The 19432-nt window shown below is 37.5% G+C and overlaps 1 protein-coding gene across 1 annotated transcript in view; it reads left to right on the forward strand.

Moving 5' to 3' along the window:
- The window catches only part of LOC140230435 (uncharacterized), an 87021-nt gene extending 69045 nt beyond the window's left edge, over positions 1-17976 (forward strand). The window contains exons 3-6 of the mRNA XM_072310589.1: positions 1698-2318; positions 5396-5546; positions 16642-16761; positions 17277-17976. Of these exons, the coding sequence (XP_072166690.1) occupies positions 1698-2318; positions 5396-5546; positions 16642-16761; positions 17277-17460 (1076 nt within the window). The 3' untranslated portion in view covers positions 17461-17976. The remainder of the gene's footprint in view (positions 1-1697; positions 2319-5395; positions 5547-16641; positions 16762-17276) is intronic.
- Positions 17977-19432: the final 1456 nt, after the last annotated feature.

Here is a 19432-nt window from a genome sequence, read left to right on the forward strand (position 1 = left end):
AGATGATTTTTGTGTGTTTTAATTTCATAGAATCAAGACATTACAAAGTGTAATAGACAAATGCAAGCAAAAATATTTGTGTGCTTTTATTTCCACACTATTTTCTGGCTGTGTAAAATACATGAAAATTTCCGCACTGCGAAAATTTCGACTTTAACAGTATATGGGAAATACTGTTGTTAGGTCTACAACGTGAATGCCTCTATATACACGTATGTAGCTGTGAGTGATGAAAACTCTAACTCTCCTTTCAGGAAATCTTCTGCTAAAAGGTGATTCTTTTCCTTTTTTTTTTCTTTTTTTTTTGGAACAGATCTCCTATTCTCCAGTTTGAGTATGAATTTCTCCTGCTCTTGCAATATAAAAATGTGTTTTCCACAACTTGAAATTAGGTTTTCAATGAAAAGAAAAACACCCTAAAGCAGTGAACAGCAGTGCTACGGTATAATTGCATGCATCCCATTAAAAACACTGATGACGACCGTACAGTATGCTACCCTACACTTCGTGCTGCATGGTGCCGTGCACTTCCCACGCATGTAATTTTGCAATCATTTTGTAATTTTCCAATTTGGAAGGTGGTCCAGATAGGAGAATCTCCAGTTTTAGTATAATAGGGTTGGATTCTCTGGGGTGATAATCAGATTATATGAGGTAAGATACCTTTTGATATATAAAGCAAGACAGAAATGTAAATTCCTTTAAGAAATAATTGTGTGTTTTTTTCCAAGGTATGTAGCACAGGTAAAAATCTTAAAATCTAGGAAATGCTAATAGTAGTTGAATGTGTGTAGCTTTTATTACCACGTCATTTCTAAAGCCACACTGACTAATAGTAATATCACTTATCAGATATTCAACGAAAGAATTTCATGAATTTGAATATCAGATATGTAGCAAATTAATATTCTTTTGATCGTACAGATTACACAGCCTCCCCCTTAAAACAAACAAACAACAACAACAACAACAAAGTAATAGAATTGACACTTTCTAGATCCGCACTTCTCTACCTTTTTTTTTTTTTTTTTAACGTGATGCCCACTTCTGCTACTATAAAGTCTTTTGAGAGCCAGTTACATGTGTGGATCAAATACAAAGCTTTTTAGTTTTTATTTCGAGAAGAAAAGACATCGCGCCCCACCTGCGAGAGCTTCAGGACCCACTGGTTGAGAAGCACCGGTCGAGACAGCCATCTGCACTTTATGCCTCTAGCACCCATAAAAACTCATGAAGACAACAGGTTTTCATCGTGTACTACATTGTATCTCCAGTAGCTGTATTACGAGTATCGTACAGGGAATGCTGAATCTTGGAACAAACTTCGGCATCGTGGGAATGGCCTTTCTTTCAAGACTGCAATTTATGAGCCCCATACATGAATATTTGTTGTTTCGTGATTATAAGAATACATTGATCAACATGGCATCTTTGTCACCAGCCATAGTGAAATGTTTGCTAGATGTATGCACATCCATTTGAAATGAAAGAAGAGTGCTCAGAAGTTACATCATGTGTAGTCTTTGTGTGTCTTTTCATTGCACTGAACAATTATATAAGGCTATATGGCACTACGACATAACTTCATTACTTAACTTTGCTTACATCACATGAATATTCATGATAGGGTATTCATGCAACACATGTTGAATACTTATTTAATTGTGTTTGTTCTTTCTTCATTCTTTTCCATGCAGTGATGAGGCAATCAGAGGATCAGAAGAAAGGGGAGGGCAAACACAGAGATGACGGGAAAGTTTCACGGTACTCTGATGACCACGAGTCATGGACCGTCCCCAAACCCCAGGAGCGCTTCAAGCACCATACGTATGAGGAGCCACCTAACGTATCACCACCCATCCGACGGCCGGACAGCCCGGAGAGTTATGTTGGCGAGTCGAGTGATGAGATTAATGGACATTCACCACCGCTGAGCACATCACCCTCGCCTCATCGGCAGCCGTATGGCAGGGACCACCACTCCTCGTCACCAATGTCTTCGGAAAGTGCCGAAGACTACCCACCAACGCATTCCACACAGAACCATCGGCAGCAGACGCCGCAACATGACCGCCGGCCCACTGCTGAGTATGATAACCCGTGGGAATGGAGCACTAGTAATTTGAAGATGGCCAAGATAGGACCAGGTCCTGATGGACTCTTGGACAGCCCACGAGCTCGAAGTCGCTCAGAGCTGCCAACAACTAGCCGCCTGATGCGCACAAGCCCAGAGTCAGACACACGACCTGGTGATGAATATGACCAGCCGTGGGAATGGGCACCACCCTTGAATAGGAAATTTTCCCAGGCGATCACAGGTTGGTCAAGTATTTTTTTGTTTGTAAGGCAGTGCATTGTATTTCGTAAGTCTCGACATCGAGACTACGCATTACTGCGTATGAGAATATAGGAGATCCTGCGCACGTGCACGTGTTCAATTCGTGCGCAGCCGTGTTCTGGAAAGGAGCAGTTACGATCCTGCTCCAGCGTGATCGGGAATTTCTACCCCTTTTTGCCGTTTCTCCGAGATTTCTGTTCCGAATTGCTTAAGAATTGTTACGGAAAATACAAGAATTTAGAAGTCTGTGTGTGATGATAAATATGTTATTGATGTTAATTCTTGTATGAGCTATACTTGTATCATAATCTAAAAGGTAACTGTGGAGCAAGGAAAATACAACTTATATTTTATGCTGTTCAAGGATTTAGAAGTTACATAGCATTTTAAACCTACCTGCTTTACACATTGCGAAGGAATTTTCATCAGTTTCTACTGTGTCTTTTGAACAGCAATGTTATCTTTTTAACTCATGGAAAACTTCTAAAATATCATCAAAGTGTTGATGTGGTGTTGAGAAGAAACTCAGTACCAGCATGTGAAGTGTCTTTGTTGGTGCATGTGAGGTGAGTGCTACATGTAGATGAAAGAGTGCATCTTCATCCTTGGTTTTTGAAGCAGACTGCTGCCATGAAAGGTCAGCTCATCACTTTAGAACAGGTGTTCCATGTAGTACCAGTGCCCTTACTGGCCAGAATAAGGTAGCACAAATTATGTGGAAATACCTGGAGAAGTTTCCTTCATATTGAAAGTTGTCAAGAAAGACTACAAGATATGATATTTTTTATGCCTCCGCCATGAAGTGGTGCCGAAGGCTTTATGTTTTTGGGTTGTCTGTCCTTCCGTCCTTCCGTCCGTCCTTCCGTCCGTCCGTCCGTCCGTCCATCTGTCTGTAATCAACTTTCTGGACAGCATAGCTAAAAAGCCGTTTAAGGTATTATAATGAAACTTGGCGTGTATGAGGGGGTTAAAGGGAAGATAAACCCCAAGAGCAATGTGGATTGAGTGAAAGCAGCAACATTAGTAGAACACATCAGTGAAAGTTTGAAGAAAATCGGACAATCGATGCAAAAGTTATGAATTTTCAAAGTTTTGGTGTTGGAACTGCTGGACGAGGAGACTACTAGAGGTTATGACGTATGAGTGGACAACAATACCAAGAAAATATAAAGAAAATTCTACAAAAATCCATTTTTCATGAAAATTACAAATTCCATCAACTTGATATTGACATATGTTAGGGGTAGCAATTATTCCCCCTGCTATCTGAAAGAGGTTGGTCCATTGCTCTTTCATAATTCTAGAAAAGTGAATTTTTATCGAATTTCCTTTATATTTTCTTTGTATTGTTGTCCACTCATACGTCATATCCTCTCGTAGTCTCCTCATCCAGCGGTTTCAACACCAAAACTTTAAAAATTCATAACTTTTGCATCGATTGTCCGATTTTCCTCAAACTTTCACTGATGTGTTCTAATAATGTTGCTGCTTTCACTCAATCCACATTGCTTTTTGGGTTTACCTTCCCTTTAAGTTGTGCCTATCAACATTTGGGTGCAGATGCTGAAGGTCAGAGGTCAAGGACAAATGCTCAAAATTTAACTATTTCCCCCATATCTGTGCAATACCTGAAAGTATTTTCTTGGAAATTAGTGTATGCATGTACTACCCTACAAAGATTCTTTGGTGATAGTTTGGGGTCATGAGGTCAAAGGTCAAGTGAAAATGTTAAGATTTCACTTTTTTCCTTTATATCTTGGAAATGGTTCAAGGTATACATATCGTCATGGAACACAATACATATGCTATGCATGTACTGACTGACAGTGACTATCTAGGGAATTTTGGGGTCAAAGGTCAAGTTAAAAGGTCATAACTCCGAAATTTCACTTTTTCCCTCATATTTATGCAATGCGTGCAGGATTTTTGTTGAAACTTGGTGTATGCATGTACATTGTATTACCCAATAGATATTCTCTGGGAATGTTTTTGCCAAAAAGGTCAAAAGGTCAAAGATCAAGTGAATGTACTGAATTTCACTTTTTCCATATCTTAGAAGTGGCTCAAGGTATCTTGAAACTTTAAAACAGTGTACATACAGTACCGACAGCGAATTATCTCCACATATTCGCAAATGTTTGCGCATTTTTGTGCATTGCACGCCTATGCATGCATATTCGCGCATCGTAAATTCGCCCTATGCAATGCCCTATGCAATGCCCTATGTAATGCCCTATGTACTATATTTCACTTCTGATATCAAGCGCCAACTATTTCCGAATATTCCCAAATATTCACGAATGTGCGATTTGCGACTATTCGGAAATATTCCCGAATGTTCACGTGGAAAATAATTCGCTGTCGGTACTGTGTATGCATTTATGCATGTTCTGCTTGACAGTGATTCTCTTGGGAATTTAGGGTCAGAAGGTCAAAGGTCAAGGGTAAAGGCTAGGTTAAATATGTTAGCAATTTACTATTTAGTACAGAAATTGCACTTTTTCTCCAAACCTTGAAAATTACTAAATGCATAAACTTATAGAAGGGTCAAAAGTCAAGTAAAAGTCCTCAAATCCCCATGTTTGCTCTCTTAGCATATATAGCCTTTTATCCCATTAAACCTAGTTCAAGGAAAGTGAACATTCAACACATTTGTGATGAGCATGTCATTTTGGTATTTTGCCAATTATGTGAAACTGTCATCACACTTTATCAAGATGACCTATAGACTTAGGAGAATCATGCATTATGGCAGAGGCATACCAGTCGCCATAGCGACATTTCTAGTTTTAATGATGACATTTCACGTGATACCAGAATGTGTGAAAGGTGTGGATATCATAAACCACCAGACAGTGTAAGAATTTGTTGGCATTCATGAAACTTGCATGAGAGAGGTACAATGTATTCCAGAACTTTTGTAGGACTTTTAGAGACAACTTGCAGCTTTTGAAATAAAGTGTCTTAGGTCTTTGATACAGCATTAAGAAAAAAAAAAATAGTGAGAGCAAAAATGCATTTAAGCAAAGATGTAATTGCTGTCATTTTTTTTTTCAGACAAAGAGAAGCACCATGCAGGGCGTGTTTCACCCCTCCCGGATACCCCATCAAAAGGGAACAAGAAGAATATGAAACTGGATATAAAGACAAGACCTCTGGAAACACACGGGGAGTTTGTAGATGCCACCATCCAGCTAAAATCGCAATCGTAAGTATGAAGATTCCAAGAAATTGGAGGGGTTTTAAGCTGACGTAGATATCTCGTAAAGATGTTTTCATTGACAAGTGTTTGACTAATGATGACTTGTGTAGCCATAAGTGTTACTAATGATGATATGGAACTGGGAATCCCACTTTTGCAGGAAGTCAGTACATCTTATGTTTTGATTCTCAAAAGACAAAGTATCACAAAGTGATACAAAGTATCACTTTGTATCACTATCAGTCTCAAAAGACAAAGTATCACTTTGTCAAAAGTGATACAAAGTATCACTTTTGATATATTTGCAGAACACTTTTGAAAGTGGAATTCTTCTGGACTCTGAACAAAATATTTGTTTTCATTTCAGGGTTGACCATATACATCTTGGCATTAGCAAAATTTGTATGAAAATATAATTCAATTTTATGTTATAGATTTTCAAATTTCTTACAGTATATTTCTTTAGTAATTTGAATTTTATAAAAGCTAGTTAAAAACATGACGTTTTGCAAATAATTCTGGATCTCCACTCCCATGTGCAGTGCAAAGCAAATAGCTGCCATTTATCACTCTTTTCTTCACTACTAAGAATTTGCCTCCAAATGGACTGTACAATGCTAGTAGCATATGCTGACCCCAGCTATAATATTTGTTTGTCACAAAAAAAAAAATAATAAATAGAATTCTGAGATGTAATTGATAATCATGTAAATTTGAAATGACAGTTTCCTGCCATCATTTTGTAGATGTACAGTACTCTACATCCTTTGGATCTAGCATGTCCATTAGGAGCACTGTAGTAGAGAAAACAAAAAGACAAACCAAAGTGAAACATTGAAGACTTTGAAACCATAGCAGAAACCAAAATTAGTAACATGTGTTTTCCTCCTACAGTGTTCAGTTATGACGTACGACAAACTCTCTGTAATCTACATTATATCGTATGTGCCTCATGTCTGTGTATTCCCTCTCAAATTAAAAAACCCATCTCCGGACTCAGTACACTTACTTCTTAGTAAGCAAGAAGGAAAAAATTTCACTGGTTTGCCATGGACAAACTCTAGTGTATATGGTGCTATTTTTCTTTTCCTTGAAACCAAACTGAAGATGTTCTTCTTTTGCTTGCTGCAATAAAACTGCATTTGACCCATGCTCTTATTTTGACAGCAGTGTAAGCTTTGGCACACTCATAGCTAAACTGTAACGGAATGGTGATAACAGTTTTGATTATTCCTGTCTGCTGCACATCTTGCCGACAGGGGGGAGTTTGTTGAGGATATGACTTTAGGGCAGATTTACATGTATTTGTGCTCTGTTGCCAAGCATTCAAAAGACCACAATCCACAGCTTGGCTGTGATGACGCATGTGTAGATTACAGACAGATAAAGTAGTTGCAAGCAAAGTGCTGCTCTTGAATGACTTTGATACTATTTCCACTAACTTAAAACAAAGGTGATTTGTAATGAGACTATTCATTGTATTCGTTATCATGGCATGTATAAGAATGCTGAACATTTGAGATTTAATTGGTTGCATTACAGTTTATGTGTTACATGCCTAATTCAGACATGCCTAGTGGTCATGGAAATTGTCTGTTTGTTTGTCCTGGATACAATGTACATGATGGCCTCCATTTCTTTTTTTCCTTCTTTTCCATATTTGAATGTTCAGATAATGCAGCGTACAAAATGAACACCTGGTGAAGTCATTACATATTTTTTTCTTTTCTATTGTGATGATTCTCCACACTTTAAACCTCTCATTAATGTGTACTGTGCTCTACTTCATTTTGAGCAACTGTGTGAAAAAGAAAAACACGAAAAGAAAAAACAACAGATGGTTCCAGGAAATCAATGTATTTAGAAAAAAAAAGTCTCAAAAATTCAATGCTGTCAAGCTTATTGGAAATCAAGGTCATACACTCTGAAAGAACAAATAGATTTTGTTTGAAGGAATCTAAAACTAGCAGTTTGTCCTCGTGAAGAATATTTAGACAATGTCAATCAACATATATGGTTATGAGTAGATGTACACAGTACATCAATTAGCCTTCCTTTTATTGTCACTCTAATTTACTCGTTTTACATTGAATGTCAGATACCACTGCTTCATTGACAGTGGGTGCCAGGTATTGCATTACCAGATTGTCTGTCCATCGTTCATACTGTACCCAGATCTTGTCATGGCTTCATGTTCAGTAGACTTTCTTCTCAGTTTGTGGCCCAGATGACCTTTTTGAGGTGTAGATGCACAGATTACATCAGTTTTGGCAAAACACCTTAAACTTAGAGGTTAAAGGTCAATGAACTATAGTTAAAAATGGCATTTTCAGCAGTTACTTCAGTCTTCAGTTAGCAGTGTTGTAAAATATTATGGTCGGAGAAGGAAAAAAAAAGGCAATTATTTACATAAAATGATACTGCTTAAAGGGCAAGCTCAGAGGTTATATGTTGAAAAAAAGCATAAAAGAAGTAATATAGCTCGGAAGTCCTGTAATAATGTGGTTTAGTAGATAAGGAGACAATTATGTACATGAATATGATAGTGGTGATAGGTCAAAGGCCAAGGCCGATGGTCACTGTACTTTGATTTAAACTACATTTTCTAGCCATAACTTTAGAAATAATGTCCAATAATGGAATATGGCACCAGACCGTAGATATTTCCCGTATTTCGTAAGAACAAGCAGGGGGTAACGATTTTATCTTTTAGTGTAAGTGCTAACCTTCTTCTCGCTGATTTCCCCTTGTGAATGATGTTGAAATCGCCGGCTGTCAGCCATAGGCCTACGTCTCGCGAGCTGATTACTGTATGCGCGCATACACGCCATAAGATACTGCAGTAGCCAGATACGTAAGTTGCTGTTGTCGCGTCGTTTATCAAGCATCTGGTGGTCTCAGGTTATGTGCGTAATACGCTTGAGGACTGCGCGCTGTCCATTTGTTTTGTACAGGATTAGCGCGCACTTTCCTAATTGTCTTTGGTACACGCCCAGCTGGCTGTGTAATATCATGACGTCATATCACGGAATACGGAAATAAGTGGTGGATTTAGCGCATGCGCACAATATGACCTTATCACGTAATACGGGATATATTCAGTGGTTGATTGACCAATGAGATTACAGAATTCACCATCACTAAAAGATAATATTCCTTTTTACCATAATTTGCTTGAAATGAGTGCATAAAAATGACTGAAAGCAAGGTCCAAGGGCTTGAAATTTGCTGAAGAAGGTTGCAGGTCAATCCCAAGGTCAGTAGACACGATTAAGAAATTTGTACGTTAATGGAGATTAAGGGCTACACTTTTGGCAGAATACTAGTATAGTATTTGTGTAAGAAGGCAGAGGCATCCCATTTGAATACATGTGGCACTCAGATTGCTCCAATTTCAGTTTATAGGTTTATTGCTCTATATATCAGGGTAATGTAAATTGTGCAGTGAGGGATCATAAATAGGCCTAAGTCAAGTTTTGTGCATTAGTCATGAGAGTGTGTTTACAAGTATTGTTTCCATGCTTTTTGGGACTGTGAAAAAAATTTTCAGCAATCAAAAGGCAAAGATATTGATACTATGAGTGTACAGGTGCAATATGAAATGATATATATATATATTATAGAAGCTGGGTAAGATGAATGGGGCATAAAGTACTGGCATATATGCATACACATGTAATCATGCAATGGCAGTCAATGAATTTGTCCTGAATATATAGCAGTCACATTACTTCCTTGCATAGAAGCAACCATGACTGACAACTCACTTGCAGGCTGTGCTAATCCATACTTAACTGTGTCCTGTCCTGATTCACAGTTACACATAGACAGGTACAGGTAGAAATTTTGGGAATGAATTACATACCTTGGCTTCACCAAAAAAAAAAAAAAAAAAGGAGAGAGAGAGATAAATGTAATGATGACTATAAACAGATGTAGAACAAGTGCTATTAGATTAGAGTCATCAGTCATACAGTTATCAATCATACAGATTCTGATGTACACTTGTTCATCAGTGGTTCAAAGAGAAATGATGCATAGAGTGAGATTTGACATTTTCATTTCATGCATGCCTGACCATGATCACCTCATTTACAACTAGAGCAATATATGCATGGGTTTAAAGATTAGTACATTATTGGAGTCCTCATTATGTGTGAGGTGCAAATGAATGCTCTGCAGTTACACTCAGTACGAGAAGCAGCTCAGGAGTATGTACAGGACATTGACATATATTATGTTTTTAAACTCAATTCCGCAGTAGGCAGACCATCCTTGCAGGGGGCCCCTGTAGAGTGGGGCACGGTTTGTGATATTGTTTCAGCTCACATGCCTGCAGTGCATGCCACCTTCATGCTGAACATTTACATTCACATTCACGTACCTAATAGTGCCCTGCCTACAAGCTGGCGTATGGAGTTGAGCTAGCCACCTATTGATCATCGAATAATGATAGCAAAGATCTGGAATGGGATGAGGGGTTGTTTTGTGTGTCATTAATTTGCGAGTGTTTAGTGAGTCATGTAGGCCTAGATGGGTGATCTAAACCTGCATGTAAATGGTAGCTATTGAAACTCTGCAGTCTCATGTAAAAGAAAAAAAAAATAGAAAAAGAATACTGGCAGTGCAAGATGGTGTTTATGGCATTCTATGAAAGTGTATACATTTAGAGGAACCTTCTATTCCCTTCATAATCTCAGATACCTTCTGGTATTTGTGTGCCTGTGGTTTGATATAAAACAAGCATTCTTACGATGACTTGGCTTAAAAAAAACCCAACGACAACAACAACACACATATATATGTGGGTCAGAATTTTGAATGGTGTACAATTGAGCCAAAACAACGCAAAATTCAAAAAGTAGGAAATTCTCCAAATCATTTATCTTACCGGAAAGAGTATAACTCAAGCTTTAATTTGAACCCAATTATACTAGGATTTTCCCAGAGGAACAAGTTTTTATTCACTGCAGAAGTTTACCATGTCCAGAGCAGCGAACGTCCATGAGGAGTAGTACTGAACATACATTTGAATACCATTTAACATAGCTTGCAACGATCTGATTCAGTTCAAAATCGTAACGAAATATCTTAAGGGACATGTGTATGTGTTGGCAGAATATTAAGCTTATAGTCGTAACCTGTACGTAATGGTAGACAACTGATGATTTAACCAAATTCGTCATTTCTGTTGAAATATTACTCTTCTGCTAAACACTTTCTCCAATTTTCGCGCATTTTACAGAAACTCAATATTTCGACCTCTTATCAAAGGGATGGTACAGTATTGGTGGAGATGAAAAGTGGGCTTTTAACTTTTTGTGAGATACCAAGAAAACACTAATTTGATGAAAATCGGGTTTGGAATGACTGAAACATCCAAAAACAAAGTAAAATAAAGCGATCGTAATAAAGGGTGGGTCCCACACTCTATTAGAATCGCTCTTTTATGGACATCTCAGCCATTTCAAAACCAATTTTCATCAAATAAGCATTGAATTCCTCATAGAATTACATGCTCTTTCTTATTTCATAAGAGGTTTCTCATTATCTCACCAAAAAAATGTTAGAAACCTGAATTTAGGTCTCAACCAAAACTATACAATCCCTTTAAACTATTCCATACTTTAATCCTTACTCCTAAATAATAAGATACTTTTTAAAGATGTATCTGATCTAGGCAGCCTATTTAACCCAACAAACATAGCATAGTTTTCATCACGGAGGTTCGCATATAGTTCATGGACGTTCGGAACAAACAAGATATTGAACAATGCAGTTCTCTTGAGTTGGAAATGCATTCTATTCACAATAAACAGCGATTTCATGTCGAGAACAAACTCCTCTGCAAAATCCTGTCTCAATTATAAAAGCTTGTTTATCTTCCCATGCTGAGGAATCAAAGAAAACAATTTTCCATCACTCGTAAATGAACGTACAAACGTACGTGTAATCTCAGTGACGTAGTCCATCCTTGAGAACAAATATATTTATCTAAATTTCGTAATCACGAAGTAAAGATTCAGGTCCTAAATTTGTTATCTAAAGTCTACAATGCAAAATTTGCTTATAACGAACATGGTCACAGCTAAAATGTGCTCCATTATCGGAATACAAAGTTTAGCTGGGGAGGGCAAATGAATACGTTTCAATGTGTAAAGGAAGAAATCCCTCTGCGTTTGCTCCTTGTGTTACACACTGTTACCGAGGAGACTTTGTATTATTATATTAGTCAGAAATGATATTAGGTTGATACTCCGAAGTTTCGTCATAACAAGACACAGTAAGTCCATATAACTTGGATGGATGTTTGTTACGTCGATATTATACAATATGGTTCGTTATAACCAACATTTTGTAGTGCGTCATTTCGGAGGCTCGTTATTCATACGGTTTGTCAATCCGAAAATTGATAAAGGTTCGTATAATCATGAAGCTTTTTTATTCGGTAAATGATAGGAATCTCCGAAGGTTAATCGAAAGGTTTGTTAATTGGAACATGAAAAATCAGGTTCAGTGATTTGGTAATATTTTCAAGTAACATTAACTTAATGTACAGTGATATATATCTGTAATTATCAGAAATTTCCTTTCTCGCACCGAACGTCCATGAGCAAAACTTTCAGAACCTATAACAGTGCAAATTGTCTCCAAAACCTCAACAGAAAGAAATTTGAATGCACAGAAATTCCATTTTCTTATAACTTGGTTTTCAGTGTTTAGCTGTTTTTATATAATTAGAGGGGAAACAAGCGCAAAATTGCGAGTAAATTTTGAGCTGTTTGTTCATCATGATCACATACCGCCTGAAACTACTGCTCTAAACTCATTGTTTACTTTGTAAAACTTTATTTGTCGCTATTGGAGCTTAAAGTTTTAAAGAATAAAGGACACTTTCGAGACAAGTTATCCCTATCGGTCGGATTGCATACGTCACGGACGTTTGCTGAAATTGTCACGGACGTTCGTTCTACTACTAGGGTCATGTTCCAGGACGGGTAACTAATCGACAGAGAGTACGTAACCTTCCTAACTCTTCCAAAAATTTGAAAAGGTATTGTCAATGCATATTATATGAAATTTGACATCCTTTCAACATATATATTACTCAAAGGGGGATTAAGAGGTGAATTTTCAGAGAAAATGTTGATTATTTGCTTGGTTTTCGGTGAATCGTATGGTCCAATAACTGCGAACGAGCCCCAGTCCGCTCCAAACATGACATGCAGCTCCTCGGCTAGAGAGCCAAATGTAAAATGTACCTTCGCCATCAAAGCAAGATGGTGCCCCACTCGATAATGTTTTAATCATCACAGACGTTCTTTTTTTTCTCGGAGGTTCGTCTAAAAATGTAATTTCGGTTACCATTTAACAAGGGATGGACAGAAACTCAAAACATACATATTACCATGTGGCTAGATATCAGTTGATTACGACTCAGAACAATATCGCCAATAACGTTTCATTGGCTACGATCTTTATTAGTAAATAGGGGACGCACATCCGTGACAAAAACTGAATGTAATCTTGCATAAAAGAATGTTACGTCCCATGTACAGCCAGCAGATGTACAATTTTTTTCAGGATATGTACATTAGGTGGAATACCAAATTTTCGTATACATTACAGTTGGGACAACAAAGCAGAATTTGCAACAGCGATAGACATAGAAGCATCACGGACGTTCGTCTGTTTAGGACTTTGATATTTCAATTGTTCTCTGTAATTTTATACGTGCTCATAGAGTTCTTATAATTTTGTGGTACATTACCATGATATGTCAGATCCAGAACATGGTCAGATAATAGATGTCACATGTACCTTAAAAAGGCACATCATTGGTTTGAAAAACAGAAATTATTGTGAAAATTGTGTTTTTACCGTATTTTTACGCTTTAAGTCCTTGTCAAATGTAAAACATCAGTCAAAAGTAAACCAACCCATACATTTTTTGAAAGGAAATTTACCGGGCTTTGAGATGACATGAAAGAAACTGGTTTCTGAGATCATCCTGGTGTGTTCTAAGGGAGAGAGTGTCAAAAGGTGCGAAATTTGGCAATTGTACATCGTTCAAAATTCTCACCCATATATATATAAAACATCTGAATATTTTATTATGAATATTAGACATCTTTACTCTGTTAAAGGTAATCATAACAGTAGTTACATCACTCAGCCAGCTAGATTTAATTTCGTTCCCACAAATTTACAGAATTGTCAGTATAAGAACAATGTGTTCATAACAAATTGAAGGTAATCATTGTCCATGATGTGAAAGTTCTCTAAAAATGTCAAAAACCTCTTTAATGCATGATTCAGTTTCAACCCGTGTTTATCATGGATAGTATGTTCCAAATTATACTACTGATGGGCTTACGCAATGTAATATACATGTGATTATCATTTTTCTCCCCCCCCCCCCCACCTTAAAATAGAGATATTACATATTTTTGGTAACAAGAATGGGATGTCATGTAATTTTAGGCTTAAACTACCGGTCATGTTGATCACAAACAGCTTTGACAATGCACAAATAATCCTCATATTTCTAATGAATGTCCATACAATCTATGTGAAATATCGAATTTTTATGCCTCTTCCCCAAAAGGGGTTGTTTACTTCCCTTGGCATTATGACTAATTCTGTATGCCACATTTTCCAGGATAATCTAAGTCCAGGACAAACAGATTTTGAAATATTCTTTCCATAAACCAGATACTGGCTCAAGATCCAGGAAGTTGTAATGGCCTTGATCCTTTGTCAAGTCACTTTATTCTCTTTACTTCCTCCTTTGCTTTTCTCTGTTGCTTCATCTCTCTTGCTCTCCTTTCCTGGTTCTCCTGTCTGGTTTCATTCTCAAGGAAAGTTGTTTTCTTCCTTCCTGGTTTTCTTTGCCAGCATGTGCGCCAACAGCACTTCATGACTGACATAGAATTCATATGTTTCTTGTTTGCCGCTGACAAGTTGATACTGCAAGTTTCATAGCAGCAGTACATGGAGCAAAAGTTACATACACATGTACAGCTGTATGATTAATGATGCTCTGTAAATATAGAACACAATGAGAGAAGAAGTTAGTGTGCAGTGACACTCCAGTCTTTCCTGACAAGCATTTAATTAATTCTGTAGTTGCATGTTCTAATTCACAGTGATTCAAGCTATGTGTGTAATAAGCAGAAACTCTTCTTCGAGGCAGGATGTGAATTGATGCATGACATCTGATACAGGTGTTCTTATTTCTCTGTAGTTGCAGTATGACATTCAAAGCCACTCAGACTCCAAACAGAGAAGACTTGTGCATGCTTGCAATAGAAACTCATCATTAACAATAACATCTGTCATTCCATACATGAAGCAGATCTTAGTCTTCCTCAAGGAGAATTAAGACAATTTTTCTCTCATATGAGGCTAAAATAATTGGATCACTTCCAATCTCGATTCATTCAGCTTGAATCCTCAATCCATTTTGATACTGTGCAGTGCGAGTGGAGAACAATTCATCGTGGGAATGGGTCAAAACTCTTGATTATCTAATTGTTAAGGATTAATCACTGAAAATGCAATGTCTTCAGTTGGAAAGAGGAGTGTAAGGAATGTTAATCTTGAGTATACTCAGCTGGTAGTAATGATTAATGGATGTATACATGTACATGCATCTTGAGATCCTATGAACGATGGTGTTGGAGATCAATTAAACACATTATTTAGTAGAGATGTACAGCTGCCAGCACTAGTATCAACTTGAAATCACTCACTGCAGGTCTTTTATGTCTCTCATGTACAAAAGGAGAATATTGACTTTTGCAGGTACGTAGGCCTCAAATATATTCCATATCTATCTAGTGACTGACAAGAGACTAATGAATGCTTTTTATTAGAGATATAAAAGCTTTAATTACATTACTACTGGCATAGATATCACATGAGAAATCCAGGTTGCAATCTTTTTCAGGTTTCCTGAAACCCCTTTATTGAGAGATCTCATTGAATGTATGTATTTCTTTTGAAAAGCAAGGACCATCCATTCCCACATATTATACCCATTTCCAAAGCACAGTTAGCTACACTGTTCATTTTCTCGAGTATTTCAAGAACAACAACAAAAATAATGATAATAATTAGAAAAATATGATTAAAAATAAGATATGCATCAAAGTTCAATGCCATGTGAACTGTGACTATGAGAATCCAAGCATAGGAAATGTTTGTTGTAAGGACAGCTCTTTTTGTTTATCAATAGAAAAAAAAATTCAAAACTTTGTATTCACAGTCTTAGTAGATATAACACTATGTGAAATCTATTTATTCATACTTAAACTACTACAAGGTAATGCAGACATTTTGTCTTTACACAACTGGGATGTGCCTGATCAGTTGACTAAAAGACAGGAAATTCTAGGATAGTGATAAGCCTTTGCCTCTCCCCATGAATTTGTCAACTTATTCCAATATGTAATTTCATTTCATTTCATTTCATTTTATTGTTTCTGTATGGTACAATATAACAACTATGATCACTTTCAGAAATAAACACATGGTTCATAATAATTCATGGCTGATTTCGCACATGAAAGGTAAGCAAATCATTGTGACAAAGAACAGAGACATAATAATAATTTAAAAAAAGTCAAGGTACCATACAGGAGGATCCCCAGTCAACTGAGCTTAATATTGGGGCCTCATGCACAGAGAAATAGATATTCAACCAACTATCAACTTACTTAACTACAAGAAAAACAAACTATTTCACACAATTAAATAATGGCAAATAGCAGATTAACTTTAATAGACTTATCAATGGCTTTCGAGGACTCGTTTTGCAAACAGGAGTCTTTTAAAGTATTTCACTTTCATTTCTTCGAGAATAATCAAGAATGCGAGCTTTTCACAAGACATATGCCGTTGTAGTGTTAGAAGTTTGTAATTTCTTTATCATATTATGGATTGTGATATGATATGATATTTCATATACATAACATGCACACATGCATTTTTAAATTGTGCAGCAGTGCCTGCTGTATGGTTGTAGTGTATTTGCAAGTTTCTCCTCATTGCATCTCATTTGCTTTGCATTATTTCTTCTCCAATGACTACTCACCAGATGGTACCATGGGAAGCTGTCAAGATCAGACGCAGAGAAGAAGCTGAAGTCATGTAGAGAAGGCAGCTATCTGGTTCGCCAGAGTGAGAGTGCAGCCAGGGACTACTCACTCTCATTAAAGTAAGTACCATGAGGTGGCCAAGCAGCCCCTCCCCTCCCCCCCCCCCCTCCATCTTAAGACACATTCCTACTCAAGCTGCTCTACAAACCACACAGTCAGTGTAGTTGTACATGGCTGTTAATTTTGACCTGTTAATAGTGACACATTGGCATTAATCAACCTGCCAGTCCCATTAACCCGTTGACGACGAGTCCTGAGTATACTCGGGCAGGTGTCTATGGGAAATGCGTGTTGTAGCAAAATTAAACCGTCCTCAATGGGTTAAGGTATTCTTATCAGATTTTTTTTTTCTCCTGGGAAGGCTATCTAAAATTTTGTTAAGAGAGGGAGACACAAAAATAAAATCCAATTGAGCACATTTTGAATTCTTTCATTTTTTTATAAGGAGTCATTTACTAATAGATACCATTTCAAAAATAACAGATGTATGTAAACTGTACTCTGTGGGCAAACAGGTCTGATCAGATGAATGCATAATTAAGTTGCATATTTGTCCCATTTGTTGCCCATGCAGGAGTGCTAAGGGCTTTATGCACATGAAGATCGTCTACAAAGAAGAGGGCTTCATCTTGGGCGAGTTCAGCAAACCATTTCCCAGCATCATGGACATGATTGGCTACTACACCCATCACAAGCTGAACATCAGGGGGGCGGAGCACATGGCGCTTCTCTACCCAGTGAAGGACCAGTTACTATAGGAGGCCCTTTGGCCTTTCTCTCACCCTCCTGCTGATACCGGCCACTCTACATCTCCTCCTTCATTCCTCTCCCCACCATCCCTTACTGGAGCTGTGCTATGGACTAGAGAGTAGATAATGTATTTAATACACAAGTCGTCATTGGAATGCGGGATACAGCTTTGAACTTGCCTCGGGTATAGAGCTCAAGATTTCCGTGCAAGAAGCGTATGCAAATACCCCTTTCCACGAGCTTCTCGTGACAATGAAGTATAGAGGAAGAAGAAAGCTTTCTTAACCCTATCCTAACTGGGGGGGGGGTCAAATTGACCCCCCCCTTGACGTTTCGCGCCATGCTTCCGCAACGCGCAAAGATTTTGCCGCGTCGTTTCATGACTTTTTTCATTCGAGTCTCCCGCATATTTTGAGACCAAATTTGCGACGTCCGAGTACACCGTTCTGAAGTTATGCAATGTTTTGCATATGCATGTCAACCCGAAAAACGCTCAAATTCATGATTTCGTGTGCAAATCCAAGGCAAACTGTGTTTTTTTGTTTAATTGATATAAATTAGATTATTTCAACGTTTAACCATTGAAATAAATCAATTCTAATGTAGATAAGCTTGAAAAAGTGCCTCCAACAAATTTTGGCAAAAAAAACAACAGAAAACAAAAGATCAAAAAACAATGAAATACATAAGAAATTAACAAAACAATAAAAAACAAAAGAAAATGATTTTGATTGCGCTACTTTTTTTACTGGAAAATTGTTTGATGTGTCTTGAGGAACTCTGACACAAAAATTTAATAATCCTTCAGTCTTTTTGATGGAGTTATAGGTGAAAATATGATTTCATGCGTTAATTTGCATAATTAATTTATTAAAAAATATGAAATCAAAATTTTTCTATTGTATGACCATGTAATCTTGTAGTTGACATCCGGCTCTATGTTCAGGCAAAATTTTGCGGCGATCGCGCGATCGGCGGCCGAGATCTGAAGGGGGGGTCAAATTGACCCCCCCCCAGTAAAAACTTGGTCTCAAATAGCCCAGTTAGAATAGGGTTAATGATGTGGAGATTTTCTTCTCTGGATCTCACCATCCATCTTGTGATTAATGGAGCGGGTAGAGATAGGAAGAATTTCAAGGAGAGAGGTAGTTCTGGCATCATGGTTATTGCAAGTGAAGAATATCATGCTGTTCCTCACTATCCATCATTCTGCTTTCTTAAAGGACAGGGTGCACATGATTATAGTACATGAAGGACTGAATGCTGTTGAGTTGTTTTCTCTGAGTGTGACAGGCCCTCATGTCAGTATCCTCACATAGATGTGAAAGCATAATTCAATATCAGCATAGAGACTGTAGACAGAACCAACTTCAAATTTGTGGTGGAAACAGTGAAATGCAATCGTGCAATTTGTGTGCGGGAGACCGGCTTCTCATTTTCCGACAAATGATCGCACACGTACTCACATATTCTCACTCACTCCCCTTCTTTTTTTTTCTGTTTGTTTTGTGGGTTGTTGTTGTTTTTTTTGTGTGTGTGCATCTATTGTTGTTGTTTTTGGTTTTTTTCTCTCTCGTGAAACCACATTTTCTTTGTATATTCATGCCGTGAATGCAATTTTCCCCACTAGTTTGAGTTTCTAAATAGCTGGAGTGGAAGAAGTGCTGCGGATGCTTTGAAAAAGAAAGAAAAGAGAAAAACATTGCCAAGCAGTGGGAGAAACGTTGTGGTGCTGGCCGTAGCTATATTGTAGTAAAGCCCAAATGCAAGCTTCCCTTCCTTTCACTCCAGTTTGGTTTGATGATGGCTTATGATAATGAGTAGAATATAATTAGCAACAATGGAGAACAGGTTTGCATTGAAATGTATGGGCACTTCCTGCATTTTCTTTACTTTCCTCTGGTTAACTAGGTGTCTACTTGTCTTGTTGATGAGGAATAGGGGCCATATTTGGTATATCCTGTTAAGCATATTTAAGTC

Source organism: Diadema setosum, chromosome 7 (genome assembly GCF_964275005.1).
Source record: "Diadema setosum chromosome 7, eeDiaSeto1, whole genome shotgun sequence".
Taxonomy (NCBI): domain Eukaryota; kingdom Metazoa; phylum Echinodermata; class Echinoidea; order Diadematoida; family Diadematidae; genus Diadema; species Diadema setosum.